This window comes from Lithobates pipiens, unplaced genomic scaffold (genome assembly GCF_037356315.1).
Source record: "Lithobates pipiens isolate NorthernLeopardFrog02 unplaced genomic scaffold, aLitPip1_a1.2 Scaffold_23, whole genome shotgun sequence".
In the NCBI taxonomy this organism is placed as follows: domain Eukaryota; kingdom Metazoa; phylum Chordata; class Amphibia; order Anura; family Ranidae; genus Lithobates; species Lithobates pipiens.
The window spans coordinates 130,899,050-130,917,238 of NW_027507785.1; the positions used below are offsets into that span (position 1 = coordinate 130,899,050).

General features: G+C 45.6%; 1 protein-coding gene across 6 annotated transcripts in view; it reads left to right on the top strand.

The window, feature by feature from the left end:
- Window positions 1-18,189, top strand: part of TMEM184B (transmembrane protein 184B) — a 337,694-nt gene that overhangs the window by 264,932 nt on the left and 54,573 nt on the right. For all 6 annotated transcript variants that reach the window (XM_077452364.1, XM_077452365.1, XM_077452366.1 and 3 more), the window contains 2 exons: window positions 2,986-3,076; window positions 8,322-8,397. In XM_077452364.1, coding sequence (XP_077308490.1) covers window positions 2,986-3,076; window positions 8,322-8,397 — 167 coding nt within the window. The remainder of the gene's footprint in view (window positions 1-2,985; window positions 3,077-8,321; window positions 8,398-18,189) is intronic.

An 18,189-nucleotide genomic window follows, 5' to 3' on the forward strand; every position in this document is an offset into this window, starting at 1 on the left:
TCCGTTTGATACAATAAAAACCATTTGACAATGACAAGCTGACACAGGTGGTGAAGTATTTCTACTAGTTTAGCTTCTTCAGGAAATACATACATCTGTAAAAGGGTATAGACATAAACAATAGTGGCAAAGAGCAAAAACTCACAAGTTTTATTACATAATATAAGAACCAAAAAATAAAGGGGAAAGGTTAATACATACACATAAATCGTACACCACAGGTTCTTACCCCACTCAATGTACCATCAAAGTGCATAGGACACCCAGGAGAGCCTCCCCCGGCGATTGGGGGAGATGTTCAGTAGACAGGCCGGTGTCTGTATGAAAAATAGTAATGTATATACTGGTCTTAAAACTGAGTGATAATGGCCATGGGTCCTGCCAGGGTACTAAATGGCAGGATCAAAACACCATAGCCAAAAGAGATCCACATAAATAAACGATCAGTGTGTTGTGCAAAACATGCTTCATTCCAAAGTAACCACCAGTTAAAACAAAAATACCGTGAGGCAGGTGGAAATCAGTTCAAGTGATGTATTGTGGTGGAAAAAGCGGAAAAAGAGAGCGAGAAAATTGATGAGGGGATGAAGTAAATTAGAGAAAGCAGGCAGATAAAGAGTAAAAGGAAAAAAAGGGAAGGAATAAACAGGATTGAAAAGAATGGGTATAGGAGGGGGGGGGGGGGGGGGGGGAGAGAGAAGAGAAAAATAGGAAAAGAGGGAGAATGGAGAACAAGGGAGTGAGTGATTATGATGCAGACAGGGAAAATTAGAAATACCAAGATGCAGTAATGGTAAGTGAAGAAAGATAAAATTGCCAGATCTATGTGATTGAAAAGGAGTGGCATAACAGATGATATGATGTATATAGTAAATTTGGACCCGGAGCTAAGGGTTAACAGAGGTCTCCCAAGTAAGTTGGTAATAGGTACAATCTAGACCCAATGGTCCAGGTTATGCACAGGGCAACCCATAGGCCAAAACACAGAGACCCTTGGAGATGAAAATGACAGCCTGGAAGGTAATAAATAGGGTCTGTGTTAATATATAGCCATGTGCATAAAAAGAAGCACCTTCCAATGGTAATGGTAAAGCAACAATGCTCAGCTTACCATTTTTTACACACACCGCCAGACCTCCGGGTCAACCACCGACCTGTCTAGAGAGCAGGATATACCTGCTTATAAACGCCACCCAACCCTGCCGATGAGCACCAGCGTCACGGGGTCAAGGGTCCCACAGAGCACGCACGGAGATACACTGCATACGTGCGCCGACACATCAAGTAAAATTAATAGGCCAGTGTGGGTATATGGGTTAGAATAGAAAACAGGGGCAACACCAAGGGTGACCCAGACAGAAAAGTGTTAGGTAGAGCCTATAGAAATAAAGGATTTGAAAGAGTTGGTCTCGTTGAGGCCTGGTGGTCTCAAAGCATATAACCTTTCAATCCAAAGGGCTTCCCTTTGTAATATAATTTTGTCTCGTGGCACCACTTCTAATACCACAAATTTGACCGCCTGTAGGTCAAATCTGTGGTAAAGGCCAATGTGTCGGCCAATAGTAGTCAATTTCCCGTTTGTGGAATAATAAACGTGATCGTCTACTCTCTGTCTGAGTTCCCTTATGGTCTTGCCCATGTAAAATGCTCCGCAATCACAAAGCATCAAGTAAACAATGCTTGTGGTGCCACAGTTGGCTCCAAAATGAGGTGTATAAAACTCTCCATTTGGGAGTTCAACAGTGGCACCAGAAAAAATCCAGGGACAAAGAGGACAATGGTCACAGGCAAAAGTACCCCTGCGGCTCAATGAATTGGTCGTTTCAGGTCTATGACTACTGGTGAGGCAGTCTCTTCGAGATTTCGCCTTACAAAAGACTATTTCCGGTCTATTACATACATAGTGTGTTAATATGTGATGAGCCGTAAGGAGATGCCAATGTTTAGCCAATATATTTCTAAATTGGCCATGGTGTGTGATAACTTTCACCGTATTAGTGTTAAGAGTCTGTGGACAAGGTAAAACAACTTTGGTTTGTGATTTCCATAGACATCTGTGAAGCAAATGTGTCTGAAATTGCCCCCGAAGTCGGGACTGACATGCGGGAATGAAATCGTGCAAGTTCAGCTGAACTCGCACAATTTAATTCCCGCTGTCAGTGTGAACCTGGGCTCAGTACTACAGAAAAACATTTTTGTACCTATCCCCAGATCTGTATGTCAATGCAATCCTGTCTCTGAGGTCTATATACAAAATTCCTTGGACTTCCTGGCTTGGTTTGTGCTCTGACATGCACTATTAACTGTGGGACCTTATATAAACAGGTGTGTGCCTTTCCAAATCATGTCCAGTCAACTGAATTTACCACAAGTGGACTCCAACCAAGTTGAAACATCTAAGGCTGGATTCACACGTATGCATTTTTAGTGCTTTTTGCATTTTGCAGATTTAGACAGCAGAATGAGTTCCATAGGAAACTGTTAAATCGACTGTAGTGCAAATCTGCAAAAAGCACCAAAAATGCATAGGTGTGAATCCAACTCAATTTTGAGTGTCATAGCAAAGACTGTGAATACTTATATACATGTGTGTGTTTTTTTTTTATTGTTTTTTTTTTTTATATTTAATAAATTTGAAAATATTTCAAACAAACTTCTTTCACGTTATTGTTATGGGGTATTGTTTGTAGAATTTTGAGGAAAACAATGAATTTAATACATTTTGGATTAAGGTTGTAATATAACAAAATGTGGAAAAAGTGAAGCACTGTGAATACTTTCCAGATCTTGTAATTTGGCTGAGGTTTCATGTTATTTTAGAAGGTTAGACATGTTAGGAATGTTCTATTTTGTAAGCTTAGAGCTATGAATTGGTAGACCACTGTCATCTGCAGTTCTGTGTAATGGCCATGTGCATATATTTATATATTGGAAAATATGCCTTCTTTTATTTGGTAAATTAACACAAGTTTTTTTTTTTTGTAGCTTTTGTTATCTACAACTTCCTTAGCCTTTGTTATGAATATCTTGGTGGAGAAAGCAATATCATGACTGAAATTCGAGGGAAAACAATTGAGTAAGTATTTATCCACTTGTCTACTGGAAACTTTTACCCCCTTCCTGCCCAGGTCACACAAATAGAGCTTTCTTTTGGTGATATTTAATTGCCACTTTTTTTTCAATTTTTGCTAAACAAACTAAAAAAGATTTTGAAGGCAAAAAATGTTTTCATAGTTTTATAAAAAATTTCAAACGGGTAATTTTTCTTCACTGATGGGCGCTGATGAGGCGGCACTGATGGGACTGCACTGTTAATCAGAACACTGATAATCAGTGCCGATGTTCCTTTAACACAAGCCAGTTATCTGCCCTGTTCTTCTCTCCTCTGGCTTGTATTTACATCCGTGATCAGCTGTCATTGGACACAGCTGATCATGTGGAAAAGGGCCACTGTGATTGGCCCGGTCCGTGATCAGTTGAGTCCGAAATCCAAAGCACTCAGCGATCACAGGGCGCACTGCACGATCACAGGAGGAAGTCCATGGATGCAGTTCTGACAGAGTAAGCCCACACTGTAGCCATGTTTCGGCTATAGCGTGGGCTGAAACTGGTTAATTTGGATAGGAAGCAGAGTGTTTAATTCCTGAAATTTTTGGTCTGAGACATATGAGCAGGTCCCTTAATGACAGATTATGAGAAAAAATGGTTAGCCCTCACTTACAATAGAGACCATAACATGGAAGACTTTAAAAGCTGGAACACTTCTTTTAAAGTGGACCTGTACTTGGGGGTTCTTCAGTCTGAAAAAAAAGTCATCAGTTGCAGCCGTGGCCAAAAGTTTTGCAAATGACACAAATATAAGTTTTTACAAAGTTTCCTGCTTCAGTGTTTTTAGATATTTTTGTCAGATGTTACTATGGTATACTGAAGTATAATTACAAGCATTTCATAAGTGTCAAAGGTTTTTATTGACAATTACATTAAAGGGTTTGTAAACCCCCTTTGTTATTTTTATAAAAAAAAAAAAAAAAACATGCCTATACTTACCTGCTCCGTGCAATGATTTTGCACAGAGCACCCCCGATTCTCCCCTTCTGGGGTCCCTCGCCGGCACTCGAAGCCCCTCCTCTTCATCTGCACCAGTGCGCTTTCGCTCCCGAGTCCTGCTGCGGCATCTATTGACACAGACAAGGTGGTCTTGGGGGGAGCTGCAGCATAGGTTTTTCACCTTAATGCATACAATACATTAAGGTGAAAAACTTTAAGGCTTTACAACCACTTTAGGTTTATGCAAAAAAAATCTATATTTTCTTTCCTTATTCTTCAAGACCTCTGTAATTTGCCCTGGCATGCTGTCATACTTCTAGGCCACATCCTGACTGAGGACATCCCAAGCCCATTCTTGCATAATTAATGCTTGAAGTTTGTCAGAATTAGTGGATCTTATTTATTTTTCCACCCGCTTCTTGAAGTTTGACCACAAGTCAATGGGATTAGGGTCTAGGGCAGTGTTTCCCCACCATTTTACCATCACTGAACCCCTGGCAAAAAGTCTGAGATCTCGGAACCCCTGAAATAATGTTCAGATCTACAGCTCACGGAACATCAGTGTGATCAGTGAGCTGTGATATAACAATTATTTTAAGAAATGGCATTAAATAATAGAAAAACATAATAATTTGTCTATTTTATGTGAAACCTGTGCTGTATTTTTATTTTTGTTTCCCTGCACAAATGCTCAGTTCTGGGTTTAACTGGAGATAAGCAGTGTACAGGGGGCAGGAAGGCAGTGTACAGGGGGCAGGAGGACACAATACAGGGGGGCAGCAGGGCACATTATGGGACACATCAAGCGACACACACAGCAGAACCTGGGGCACATCAGGGGGCATACAACAGAACATGGGGCACAAGGGCATACAGCAGATTACAGGGAACTCTACAGGACTCACAGAAGGGCATTGGGCACACCATGGGGCTCACAGCAGAGCATTGGGCAGACCATGGGGTACACAGCAGAACATGGAGAACATAATGGTGCACATTAAGGGACACACAGCAGGGCACATTACAGGGCTCTCAGCAGAACATGGGGCACATAGCACATTACAGGGCTTACAGCAGGGTATGGAGCACATTAAGGGACACAGCAGGATATGGCACATACAGCAGGACACATCAAGGGACACACAGCAGGACATGGGACCATCATGGGCCAAACATCAGAAAATGGGGCACACAGCAGGACATGGGGCACACTGAAGAAAATGGGGCACATCATGGAGTACACTGCAGAAAATCAGGAACATCATGGGCCAAACAGCAGAAAATGGAGCACACACAGCAGGACACAAGTCGCATTATGGGGTTCACAGAAGGACAAATGGCACTTTACAGGGCTCACAGCAGGGCATTGGACACATTAAAGTACACGCAGCATGACACAGGGCACACAGCAGAACATGGGGCACATCATGGAGCACACGGCAGAAAATGGGGCACACGGCAGGTCACAGGGCAGATTATGGGGCTCACAGCAGGTCACAGGGCAGATTATGGGGCTCACAGCAGGACATGGGGCACATCATGAGGCACACAGCATGGCACATTACGGGGTTCATAGCAGGACACTGGGCACATTATGGGGCTTATAGCAGGGCATGGGGCACACGACAGGGCACACCACAGTCTCACGGCAGGGCACACCACAGGCTCATGGCAGGGCATATCACAGGCACATAGCAGGGCATGGGGCGCAGGGCATGGGGCACATCACAGGGCATGGTGTACATCACAGGGCATGGGGCACATTGCAAGCTCACACTCACAGCAGGGCATGGGGCACACTGGTACACTGTTGTAGACATTTCAAATGCAGAGTAGCGTGGGAAGCAGCTGGAATGTCTTCTCATATCATGCTGCTCCCCGCCAGCCCCTCCTCTCTTCTCGTCCATCCCAGGTAATGTCACAAGCTATTGGGGTGGATGGAAGGAAAGGAGGGGCCGGCGGGGAGCAGTGCGATATGAGAGAGAACTTATTACAGACGCTTCCTGCAATACTCTACATGTGGAGACCCGATACATGGAGATCCAATCTACCCGTCGGCTCTCTGTGATTGACGGGTAGATCGCTGCGGAACCCCAGTTGAAAAACATTGGTCTGGGGAGTTTCCTGGCCATGGACCCAAAAATGTCTGTTTTGTTCCTCAAGCCACTTGGTTATCACTTTTGCCTGATGGCAAGGTGCTTTTTCATGCTAGAAAAGGCATTGTCCCTCACCAACTGTTCTTGGATGGTTAGGAGAAGTTGCTCTCGGAGGATGTTTTTTGTTAATTCTTCATGGCTGTGTTCTTAGGCAAATTTGTGAGTGATTACATGTTAATTTCACAGCGCTGTCACTTTAAAATCATATTTTTTCTGTTTGGACTGCTGCTGTTCACCAGGTACCCACAAATTATTCCTGGTTTTAAATGTCTACTATATTCAAAGCTCTGTCCTATGATCATATCATTCTATCTATAACCGCAAAAAATGTGCAGTGGACACATTCAGGAAATATATACAGTAAATAATATCATCATACAATACTGCTATTAAAAGTCCAAAGAATAAATGTTCGTATGTGAGATTATCAAAATAATTCATAAAGTGTTTCAAAAATTCTGCTTATAGTGCTCCAAATCCAAAGTGCTTCAGTGCAACTCCTATGTGAATACATTAAAGTGCCTCTGTGCAGCTCATACACTTTCTGTGCTTGTACACCACCCTGTGTCTTGTAACACTCACCGGATCTGTTTGACTTTGTGCCTTTCAGCTACAGTCTCCATAGGCTTGTGGATATTAGCCTCCTGAGTCTTTGCAGGAAACAGACAGATCCTCCACTCCTCCAGCACTCTCCTTCAATCACTGTGTGTCACTCCTCAGATCTGTGATTCATATACGCTGACATAGGGGCCCATGGAAGTCAAGGGGTTGCAAGAGTCTTTGAAGAGTCTGCGATGGGGCATTGGCTATATAAAGGATGTATTGGGATTCCCACAAGGAGGCCTCTTCCATTCACAATGGAGCCTAGTCTTCAACCTGTGATGACGAGCCTTTTGGACTTTATAAAACCTAACACAGCCAGTGCCACTCACATACGGACATTTATTATTTGGACCTTGAATAGCAGTATTGCATGATGGTATAATTTAGTGCGTATATTTCCTGAATGAGTCCACTGCACATTGTTTGCTGCTTTAGGTAGAATGATATGATCATAGGACAGCACTGTGAATATAGTAGAGATGGAAAGTTGTGTGTTTGCTGAGAAGTATCCCCAAGCATGAATGGTCCCCGGATGCTTTACTGTTAGCATGACACAGGACTGATGGTAGTGCTCACCTTTCCTTCTCCATACAAGGTTTTTTCGGATGACCCAAACAATCTGCAGTCCAATACCTGTACGTTTTGCATAATATCCGTCTGTCCCTGATGTTTTTCCTGGAGAGAAGTGGTTTCTTTGCGGCCCTTCTTGACACCCGGCCATCCTCAGTCTTCACCTCACTGTGCATGCAGATTCACGAACATCTGCCTGCTGCCATGCCTAAACAAGCTGTGCACTGGTGGTGCCCCGATTCCACAGCTAAATGGATCGTGGATGGGTATTCCAGCATGACCGTGACCCAAAACACATGGCCAAGGCAACAAAGGAGTGGCTCAAATGGAAGCACATTAAGGTCCTAGAGTGGCTTAGCCAGTCTCCAGACCTTAATCCCATATAAAATTATGTGGAGGGAGCTTAAGGTTTGAGTTACCAAACATCAGCTTCATAACCCTAATGACTTGGACAGGATCTGCAGAGAGGAGTGGGGCAAAATTTCCTCCTGGGATGTGAAGTAGTTGAGTATAGCTGCCTTCACCCGTTTATCTCTTCAGGGAGCTGTATGCAGCACCAGGGGCTTTGGGACACTAAAATATGTGCCCATGTACAAGAGTGTTTTTAAGGTGAAAAATAGATCTGATTACTTATATTGTACACTGTATTTTACAGAAAAGTTAACTCTACAACTTTACAGTTGCTTCTATATTTTGTCAGTGACCCAGAAAGTCTGCATATCAAAACTTATGACTTCACTTAAAACTCATGCTTTCTCTGGGATGGTGACTCATTAATGAAATCTGATAATGAACAGACTGCTAGGAAGCAGACATTTTCAGGAGGTCAAGAATAATGACCCCAATATTTCTCTTAGAGCAGGTTTTTCTTGATGTCCTGTTTAAAATTAAGTTATATGGTGATGATGTACATTCTAACTGTATTTTTTTTCCTTGCATCACCAGATCCAGCTGCATGTATGGTACGTGCTGCCTGTGGGGAAAGACTTATTCCATAGGCTTCTTGCGGTTCTGTAAACAGGTATGTAGCTGCAGGACACCATGTTTAGCTCTGTTCACTTACCGTACATTTTTTTACACTTAATACATCATGAACTACTGTTGCTGGGTTAATTTTTGCATGTCTATACAGTCCCTTGAAATTTTCCACATTTTGTCATGTTACAACCAAAACTGTAAATGTATATTATTGGGATTTTATGTGATAAACCAACACAAAGTTGCACACGTTTGTGAAGTGGAAGGAAAATAAGTGGTTTTCCAATTATTTTACAAATGGCTGAAAAGTGTGGCGTGCATTTGTATTCAGCCCTTTTTTACTCTGATACCCCTAACTAAAATCAAGTGGAATCAATTGCCTTTATAAGTTACCTAGTTAGTAAATGGAGTCACACTTTTGTGTACAGTAATTTAATCTCAGTATAAATACAACTGTTCTGTGAAGCCCTTATGTTGTTGGAGAACCTTTAGTGAATCTTTGTGAACAAACCGCATCATGAAGACCAAGGAACACAACAGACAGGTCAGGGATAAAGTTGCAGAGAAGTTTAAAGCAGGGTTAGGTTTAAAAAAAACAAAAAACACAAGCTTCAAACCTCTCATGGAGCACGGTTCAATCCATCACCTGGAAATGGAAAGAGTATGGCACAATTGCACACCTACCAAGACATGGCCGTCTACCTAAACTCAAAGGCCGGGCAAGGAGAGCATTAATCACAAAAGCAGCCAAAGTAACTCTGGATGAGCTGCAGAGATCCACAGCTGGTGGGAGAATCTTTAGCTAATCTTTACCGTACTACCGTATTTTTCGGTGTATAACATGCACCCCAAGTTTAGGAGGGAATTTTAAGGAAAAAACTGTTAGGAGGGGAGTTTAAGGAAAAAAAACTACATTTAAATGCCCATCAATGCAGCCTTGTCCCAGTTCCACCTGCAGAATTTAAAAATGGCACCGTCGAGATACAGAGCCGGATGTCCTGTGTATCTCGGCGGCGCTTGATAGTTCACTGTGGCTTTCGGCAGTTCTCAGAGGCTTTCGGTGGCTCACGCGGGACTGGGAGAGCCTCAGAGAGCGGCCGAAAAGCCGCGAGAATGGCTGGAGAGGCTCAGAATCGACGGAGGATCGGCGTATAACACGCACCCATGATTTTCCCATGATTTTTTTGGGGAAAAAAGTGCTTGTTATACGCCGATAAATACGGTATTAGTCGTGCACTCCACAAATCTGGCCTTTATGGAAGAATGGCAAAAAGCCATTGTTAAAAGAAAGCCATAAGAAGTCCTGTTTGCAGTTTGTGAGAAGCCATGTGGGGGCGGACACAGCAAACATGTGGAAAAACTAACACTGCACATCACCCTGAACACACCATCCTCACAGTGAAACGTGGTGGCAGCATCATGTTATGGAGATGCTTTTCTTCAGCAGGGATGGGGAAGCTGGTCAGAGTTGATGGGAAGATGGATGGAGCCAAATACAGTGCAATCTTTAAAAAAAAAACCTGTGAGTTTGCAAGACTTAACAATGGGGAAGTGGTTCACCCTCCATCAGGACAACGACCCTAAACATACAGCCAGAGCTACAATGCAATGGTTTAGAGCAAAGCATATTTATGTGTTAGAATAGCCCAGTCAATGTCCAGACTTAAATCAAATTGAGAATCGTTGGCAAGATTATAAAATTGCTGTTCAGACACTCACCATCCAATCTGACTGAGCTCCAGCTATTTTGCAAAGGAGAATGGACAAAAATATCACTCTCTAGATGTGCAAAGCTGCTAGAGACATACCCAAAAAGACTTGCAGAATTGCGGAAAAGGTGGTTTTACAAACCTATTGATTCAGGTGGGCTGAATACATATGCACGCCACACGTGTCAGATATTTATTTAAAAAAATGTGGTAAACCATTTTATAGTTTTCCTTCCATTTTACAAATGTGCCACTTTGTGTTGGTCTATTACATAAATTCCCAGTAAAATACATTTTCATTTTAGTTTGTAACATGACAAATGTGGAAAATGTCAAGGGGTATGAATACTTCAAGGCACTTTACATGCCATAGTATTGTCAGTTATGTTTCTTTTTGAAAATGGCTTATGCAGAGATCATAAGCATGCATGGCATCTATTGTTGGCTTTTTTTAATAGCTATGTTTTTTTCAATTTTGTCTTATAAATATCAAGCCGTTGCGCAGTATCAGTAGTGTTGGGCGAATGGTTCGGGGCATGCATAAGTTTGGCCCTAACATTGGCTGTTTGCCAATTTAGTGAACTTCCAAATTGTCAGGGAGTTTGACCGTTTGTTCAGCCCACCGAATGCCCCATAATGCACTGCATGCCACACAGTGCATTCTAAGCCCACATTGGACAAAACCTTCATTGCTTCAGCCAATCGAGGCACAGAACACTGTCAGAGCCATGATTGGAGAAAGTCATGATGATTTGGGCCAATGATTGCTCATATACCCACCCCACACTATAAAACGTCCTTCCCAAAGAAGCCATCTGCAGTGTGATATTTGAATAAAGAGTACAGGGCTTTGTTTGTTGCTACTAGCGAGTTAGTGTGCTGTTGTGATTCTATTGTGAGTGTAGAGTGTCAGTGTAGTGTGGATATAGTGATAGTGTGGTGTCTGTGTAGTGTGTTTGTGCAGTTTTACTGCAGTATATTTTAGTGCATCAATACCGTTTTACTGCAGTATATTGTAGTGTCGGTGCAGTTATACGGCAGTATATTGAAGTGACATTTCTGTCAGTGGCAGTTTCTAGTGAAAGCGCACCAAACACTACTTTCCATTGTTTAAAGTGCATCCAATTACCCATTTCCCTGTCTATTACATTTCGGTAATAAGCCCCCCCCATTATGTCTGGTATACCAAAAAGAAATGGACATTCCTGTGCCACTGTGAGGGGGACCAGCAGCATTTGTGTCCACAGGCAAAGGTGGACGTGGTCCGTCCTCGGATAGGGTACCACTTTCTCTGTCTAGTGATGATTCATGTGCTGTCCAGCCACAATATGTAGAGGCCTGAAATTCAGCTTAAAATATAAAAACGGCAAACCTACATGCTCGCCTAGGTGGATGCAGCCTTGATCTGATGCTGCATCCTTCCCCCCGCCTCTAAGACCAAGAACCGAGCGATCAAAGCCTGCTGATCGTTTTTCGGTCTTCAGAGAGTAGGTGATTATTCGCTGGCTCTCTGCTCTGACCCTCCAGCACTCACTGGACTGCCGAGCGGAGAAGGGAATGGCAAAGGCTGGCTTAGGTTCTCAGCAGCGTGCTGAGAGACTGAGCTTGCTGCCAGTCCAAGATCCTGACATTAAAGTCGGGATTTCTCCAGAGCTTAGCTGAGTGACGTCAGCCGTCAGTGGACTTTAGCCTGCTGTTGGCTGAATACGGGTCACAGGAGTGCAGAACAACTCCCTACTTCTCCTGAGTGCTTCTTTTAAATTTGGGATTAAAATGATCTTAAAAATGTGGTTGTAACCACATAGAAACCATTGTAAAGTTTGAGCAGTATGATGCAGATTCTGTTTTCTCTTATGTTCACTGACTGACACAGCTCCTTTATCAGGTTGTTACACCACCTTCAGGAGAGGACTAGGCAGAGCATGTTAACATTGTACAACAAAACCCGAACTTTCTAGTTCCTCCCAAGGGGCGGTCCCTTAGGTAACAACCCCCCCAGCCCGCATCCTGCAGCCTCAGTTTTTTTTGTTCTGCCTAGTGAAGGAGAAGGACCTAGGAACCCTGCGGGCCCATCGGCCCGTGAATTTTTTCTGCAGAAGTTTGCCTTTTGCGTAAAATTTGGATCCTGTGATCTGTTATCAACAACTGGCTGAGCGACAGGCTGGATACCCTTATCCTTGTAGTCTCCCCAGCCTGGCCAGTGAGCGTGTGCAGACCAGAGCTCCGCACTGGGTCGGCCATGACATGCCCCCCAGGCTGCAGGGGCGGCCGGTGAGCGTAATGCTCCGGGGCACACACATGACTGGGCTACTGATGTCTGCGTCACAGTGTGCCGGGCCAGCAGCCACCCGTACTGATCGGAGAGTGGGTCTGTGATGGAATGTTCCCCAGCTAGTCAGGACTGGTAAGTACAGCTCTCCCTGCCTGGGTGGGGCTGAGCATCTGGGCATTCCCTGGGAGGTCGATTCGGGGTCCCTCACCTCCCTCTCCTCTCTCCCTGTCCCTATCCCCCCCCCCCCATGGGGGATGCTGCATGGGCTGCTGGGCGGTGTGTGTGCCACATAGACAGGTGCCCCCTGGGGGGGCTCTCACCTTGGGTGGGGGCTGCACTGGGTGGCTGTGCCCTGGATGTCTGTAAGGTCTCTCCCCTGGGTGTCTGGAGGTCTGTGTCTGCTGATCGCTGTAGCGCTGTTTGCCGCCATTTCCTCTGCCTGTTTTCACTGTCTCTCTATGCATACAGTGCTCGGCGGCCATTTTTGGTGTGACCAAACTCAATTTTTTCAATTTTTCCCGATGTTTCTGTAGTCCAGTGGCCATTTTCCCTGTGATTATGTCCTTTGTACTGGATGCTCGGCAGCCATTTTTATGAAGCCCAAACATGTTTTTCATGCTCAGCGCTGTTCCCTGGGGTTCAGCACAGCGCGGTTTCCTCTCACACGCATCTGGGAGCTGACACAGGCACACCTAGCTGGATGGTGCAGAACTCTGTCAGGGTGGTGAGTCCTGCGGTGGGGGCCCCTTAACCTGCAGCAGTTAGCACAGTGATGGTCCCACCCTCCTAAGTCCCCAACAGGTGGCAGACAGGGTAAGGTCAGCATAGCTTCAGAAACTGATGTTTCTTCCCCTGAAATCCAGGCAATTGCAACCGGTTCGCCTGCAGACAGTGCAGTGCCCCTGGACGCTTTGTCGGCGGTCTTTAACATGTTGGTTGCCAAGAGGGAGGCTGTGTGTGGGCGCAAAGGAGGTAAAAAGCAGCCCCTGCCCCCCCGTCCTCCGGGGAGAGCTCTGACGCAGACTCCGGCCCCGCTGAGGCTGGTGACCCTTGCTCTGTTTCAGATGACGCTGACCAGGACCGATCGGAAAGTGAGGATGAGTCCCTGTCCAGGTCCGCGCGTGACAAAACGCTTGTTGGAGCACTTATCTCAGCTGTGTGTGATACCATGAAAATTCAGGATACAGCAGATCCCTCTGCTGATGTAGTGGTACCTTTTGGGTCCCATAAGCCAGCCCGTACACCTAAGGTGTTTCCGTATCTGATTTATTTCGATAAGTTCATATACATGGAATGGGGTTGACCGCAACGGACCTTTTCAGTCCCCAAATACATGGCGGTGCGTTACCCCTTTGAGGAGAGCCTTCTCAAAAAATGGTCGGCTCCTCTGTTCGTGGACCCTCCCAGTATCCAGGTTAAACAAAGTAACCACTATCCCGGTAGAGGGGACTCCTGCCTTTAAGGACCCCACGGACAGGAAGGCCGAGGCAGTGGCCCGTTCCTTTTTTTTTTTACGGTTGTGGGGTCAGCAATGTGACCAGTACTGGCACCTGCACTTGTGTCACAGACACTTACTGAGTGTGCAAAACTTTTGCACCGTGAATTGGGGGAGCAACAGGCTTTTCCTGTTTGCGTGGAACTAGCAGATCAGTTAGTGCAGGCCTTAAGTACGTTTGTGACACGGCCCTGAATACCCTCCCTCATTTATCCAGGGCTTCACTGTTTGCAGTGGTGCTGAGGATCCCGATTTGGCTAAAATGCTGGTCGGCTGACCAGGCATCTGAAAAAGCCCTGACGGATTTAGCCTTCCTTGGTGAGTGGCTCTTTGGAGCCTCATTGGATGACACTATTAAAAATGCCACAGGTGGTAAGAGTACCTTACTCCCACAGGACAGGAAGTCTAAGGAGCCACGCAGTAGGCAAGGGCCTTCTTTTTCCGCTCACAAACTGCTTTTTCTTCTGCCCGGGGGGGCTTCAGCTAAACATCCCCAGCCCGACAGGACAACCTCTGAAGGACAAAAGCGTCCCTGGAACCACAAGCCTGCGAACAAAAGTGCTACCGCATGAAGGTTTGCCCCCTCCTACAACACGGGTGAGGGGGTCGGCTGTCTGACCAATGGGTCTGCGATCTGAGTTCCTCTGGCTTACAAGATAGTTTCTCACTTGGCCACCAAATAGATTCTTCCCCTCCAGTATACTCTTACTCCCGGCTCGCCGGGAGGCCCTATTGGGGGCGGTAAGGGATCTGCTAGTCACAGGGTGATAGTACCTCTTCCGGAGCCAGAAAGATTGCAGGGGTTCTACTCCAATCTCTTTGTAGTGCCCAAAAAGGAAGGGGTCTGTCCAATCTTGGACCTAAAAGCCCTCAATTACTTTGTAAAAGTAAAGAGGTTCAGAATGGAATCAGTTCGCTCAGTAGTCTCTGCACTCCATCAAAGGGACTCCCTGGTGTCTTTGGACATCCAGGGTGCGTACCTACACATACCCATATGCCTACAGCATCAGAAGTTTCTGTGATTTGCAGTTGGGGAAGCCCACTACCAGTTTGTGGTGCTCCCTTTTGGCTTGGCATCAGCCTCCCGAGTCTTTACCAAGGTATTGGCTCCAGGTTTGGTGTTACTGCAACAACGCAGGATCACAATCGTAGGTTACCTAGACGATCTCCTCCTGAGAGCATCTTCTGCCTCAGAATTAGAGGAGGATGTGGCGATCACCATGCAGACCCTGCAGGAATTTGGGTGGCTGTTGAACCTAAAGTTGGTGATCATACGACTCAGCGCTTGGAGTACCTAGGCTTACTGCTGGACTCCATGGAAGGCAGTTGTTCTCCCTTCAGACAAGCTGCAGACTCTCAGAGCCGCAGTAAATGGTGGCCTCTTTCGAGGCGATACTGTATGTCTAGTTTCACACCAGAGTCTTGCAGAAGGAGATTTTGATGAAATGGGACAAATCTCCGTTATCCCTGGATCGGCAGATTCAGGTGAGCCAGTCAGTCAGGGACTCCCTGCTCTGGTGGCTGAGATCCCCGGCACTTCGGTCCGGGAAGTCGTTCCTACCTCTGAATTGGACAGTGATCACAACGAACGCCAGCCTACCCGGCTGGGGTGGAGAACTGGAAGTACAGTCGACCCAGGGCATCTGGTCGGTGGAGGAATCAAAGTTGCCGATCAATGCGCCCGAGCTGCGAGCAATCAGGCTATGTCTCCCCACATGGTAATAAAACTTCGAGGGTGTCCGATAAGGATCCAGTCAGACAACGCCAAGGCGGTAGCATATGTCAAACATTGAGGAACAAGAAGTTCAGCCGCTGCATGCGAGGCCGCTCGCATCCTTCAGTGGGCAGAACTACATGTACCGGCCCTATCGGCCATCTACATCCCGGGAGTGGAGAACTGGCAGGCGGACTACTTAAGTCGGACCCAGGAGAATGGGCACTGCATCCGGAGGTGTTCAGGCTGCTGTGCCTACGTTGAGGCACACCAGACGTGGATCTTCTGGCCTCCCGTCTCAATCGGAAGGTGCCGAGATTCGTGTCCAGGCAAGAAATCCTTGGGCAGACGTGCTGGTGGCTCCATGGGGTCAGTACCAGCTGATCTATGCCTTTCCTCCCCTAAAGCTGCTACCACGTCTGCTTCGCAGAGTGGGGATTCCAGTAATTCTGATTGCCCCAGATTGGCCTAAGCGTCCCTAGTGCGCCTGGTGGCGGACACCCCCTGGCGACTGCCATTACGAGAGGACCTTCTTTCTCAAGGTCCGATTCTCCATCCTGCTTTACCATCGCTGGTTTTAACGGCATGGTTATTGAGAGCCAGGTGCTAAGGAACCGGGCCTGGAAGGCCTACATCTCCATGTGTGAGGAGAAAGGATGGCGTCTGCGCTCCTATTCTATTCTATATCCAGGATCCTGCTGTTTCTACAACGAGGAGTAGACCAGAAATTGGCTTTAAGCACAATTAAAGGACAAATATCAGCTTTGGCTGTCTTTTTTTTCAGCGACCCTTGGCATCTCACTCCTTAGTGAGCACTTTTGTTCACGGGTCTGACATGTAGTTCCTCCGGTGCGTTTACCACTACCCCTGTGGGATCTGAACCTGGTGTTATCGGCGCTTCAGAAACCGCCGTTTGAGAATATCAGAGAGATTCCTCTGTTGACTCTTTCCCAGAAAGTGGTCTTTCTAGTGGCCCATTACATCGACCAGGAGGGTTTCGGAAACTGGCGGCCTTGTCTTGCAAGTCGCCCTATCTGGTGATCCACAAGGATAAAGTGTTGCGTCCGCAACCTTCTTTTCTGCCGAAGGTGGTTTCAGCATTCCACATAAATGAAGACATTGTGTTACCATCTCCATCCTAAACCGACACATCCTAAGAAGGCAGCCCTCCATTTCCTGGACGTGGTCCGGGCTCTGAGGGTGTATTTGTCTGTTATGGCTCCCTTTCGGAAGTCAGACTCTTTGTTTGTTTCGGTGGCTGGTCCAAAAAAAGGCATGGCGGTCTCGACGGCCACCATTTCTAGGTGGATCAGACAGATTGTAGTACAGTCCTATGCCTTGAAGGGGCAGCAGGTGCCCCCCCCCCTTTCCGGTCACGGCCCATTACGGTGAACTTAAGAGAAAATAGGATTTATTGTACTCACCTTAAAATCCTTTTCTCTGTAGTTCACTGACTGACACAGCACCCTCTCCTCCTATTTAAGTTATACTGCTTGTTGACATACTGAGGCTGCAGGATGCAGGCTGGGGGGTTGTTGCCTAAAGGGAATTAGAAAGTTCTGGTTTTGTTGTACATGTTAACCTGTTCTGCCTAGTCCTCTCCTGAAGGTGGCACAACAACCCAGTGGTCTAAGTAAAGGAGCTGTGTCAGTCGGTGAACTACAGAGAAAAGGATTTTACGGTGAGTACAAAAAAATCCTATATTTTTCTTCTTTTTTTTTTTTTTTGTATGGAAAGCTTGCTTTATTGTGATTCTTTGCAGAATTTTGGATGTTTAGTACATTGAGCAGACCTTTTTTATGCTGCTGACATTATGAAATGTTAATTTTTTTGCATTGAGTACCTTGGATAATTTGACCTACTTTAAATTCAGGCTTCAGGGAGTAATATTATACAATATGGTATGTCATGCTTGTGATTTTGAATTTGCTTGGTAAATAATTTGAAGAAAAAGCTACTTTGTATTTGTACGTTACACCCCTGCAGTTAATGTTTTATAATGAACTACAGTTAATATGCTTTTTGAGCAACTGGAAGTAGATATTCATGGAATGAGTACTATCTGGTCATAATGTAAATGTTGTAATTACTTGTGACTTATGTCCTTGTGACTAGATTTATGTCATGGATTAGCTGTAAAATTGGTTTACGGAAATACAATTGTTAGATCTATACCTTGCCATTTTAATAGCCTAGTATGCTTCAATTCAGTCATCAATCTAGTAGAGAGAATTACACAGTTAAATGTGTTTTTGTTGACTGTTTATAGAGGTTTTTAGCAACCCGTTCGACATGCTGCATCCTCCCTGCGTAACCTTTAGGGCCGGTTCACACTGCGGGCGATGCGAGGCGACACGACTCGCCTCGCCGCTATCTTACAAGTCGCCCCCGTTCTGTACAATGGAACCGTTCTGAGAGGAGCGACTCGAGTCGCTCCGACTCAGAAAAAAGGTTCCTGTACTACTTTCGGGCGACCTCGGGGCGACTTGCATTGACTTCTATACAGAAGTCATCTGCAAGTTGCCGCTGAGGTCGCGGCGAGGCAAGTCGGTGTCGCCTCGCATCGCCTGCAGTGTGAACCGGCCCTTATCTAATCGTCTGCTTTTCCTGTGTAATTAAAAAAAAAAAAAAACTGGAGGGCTCGG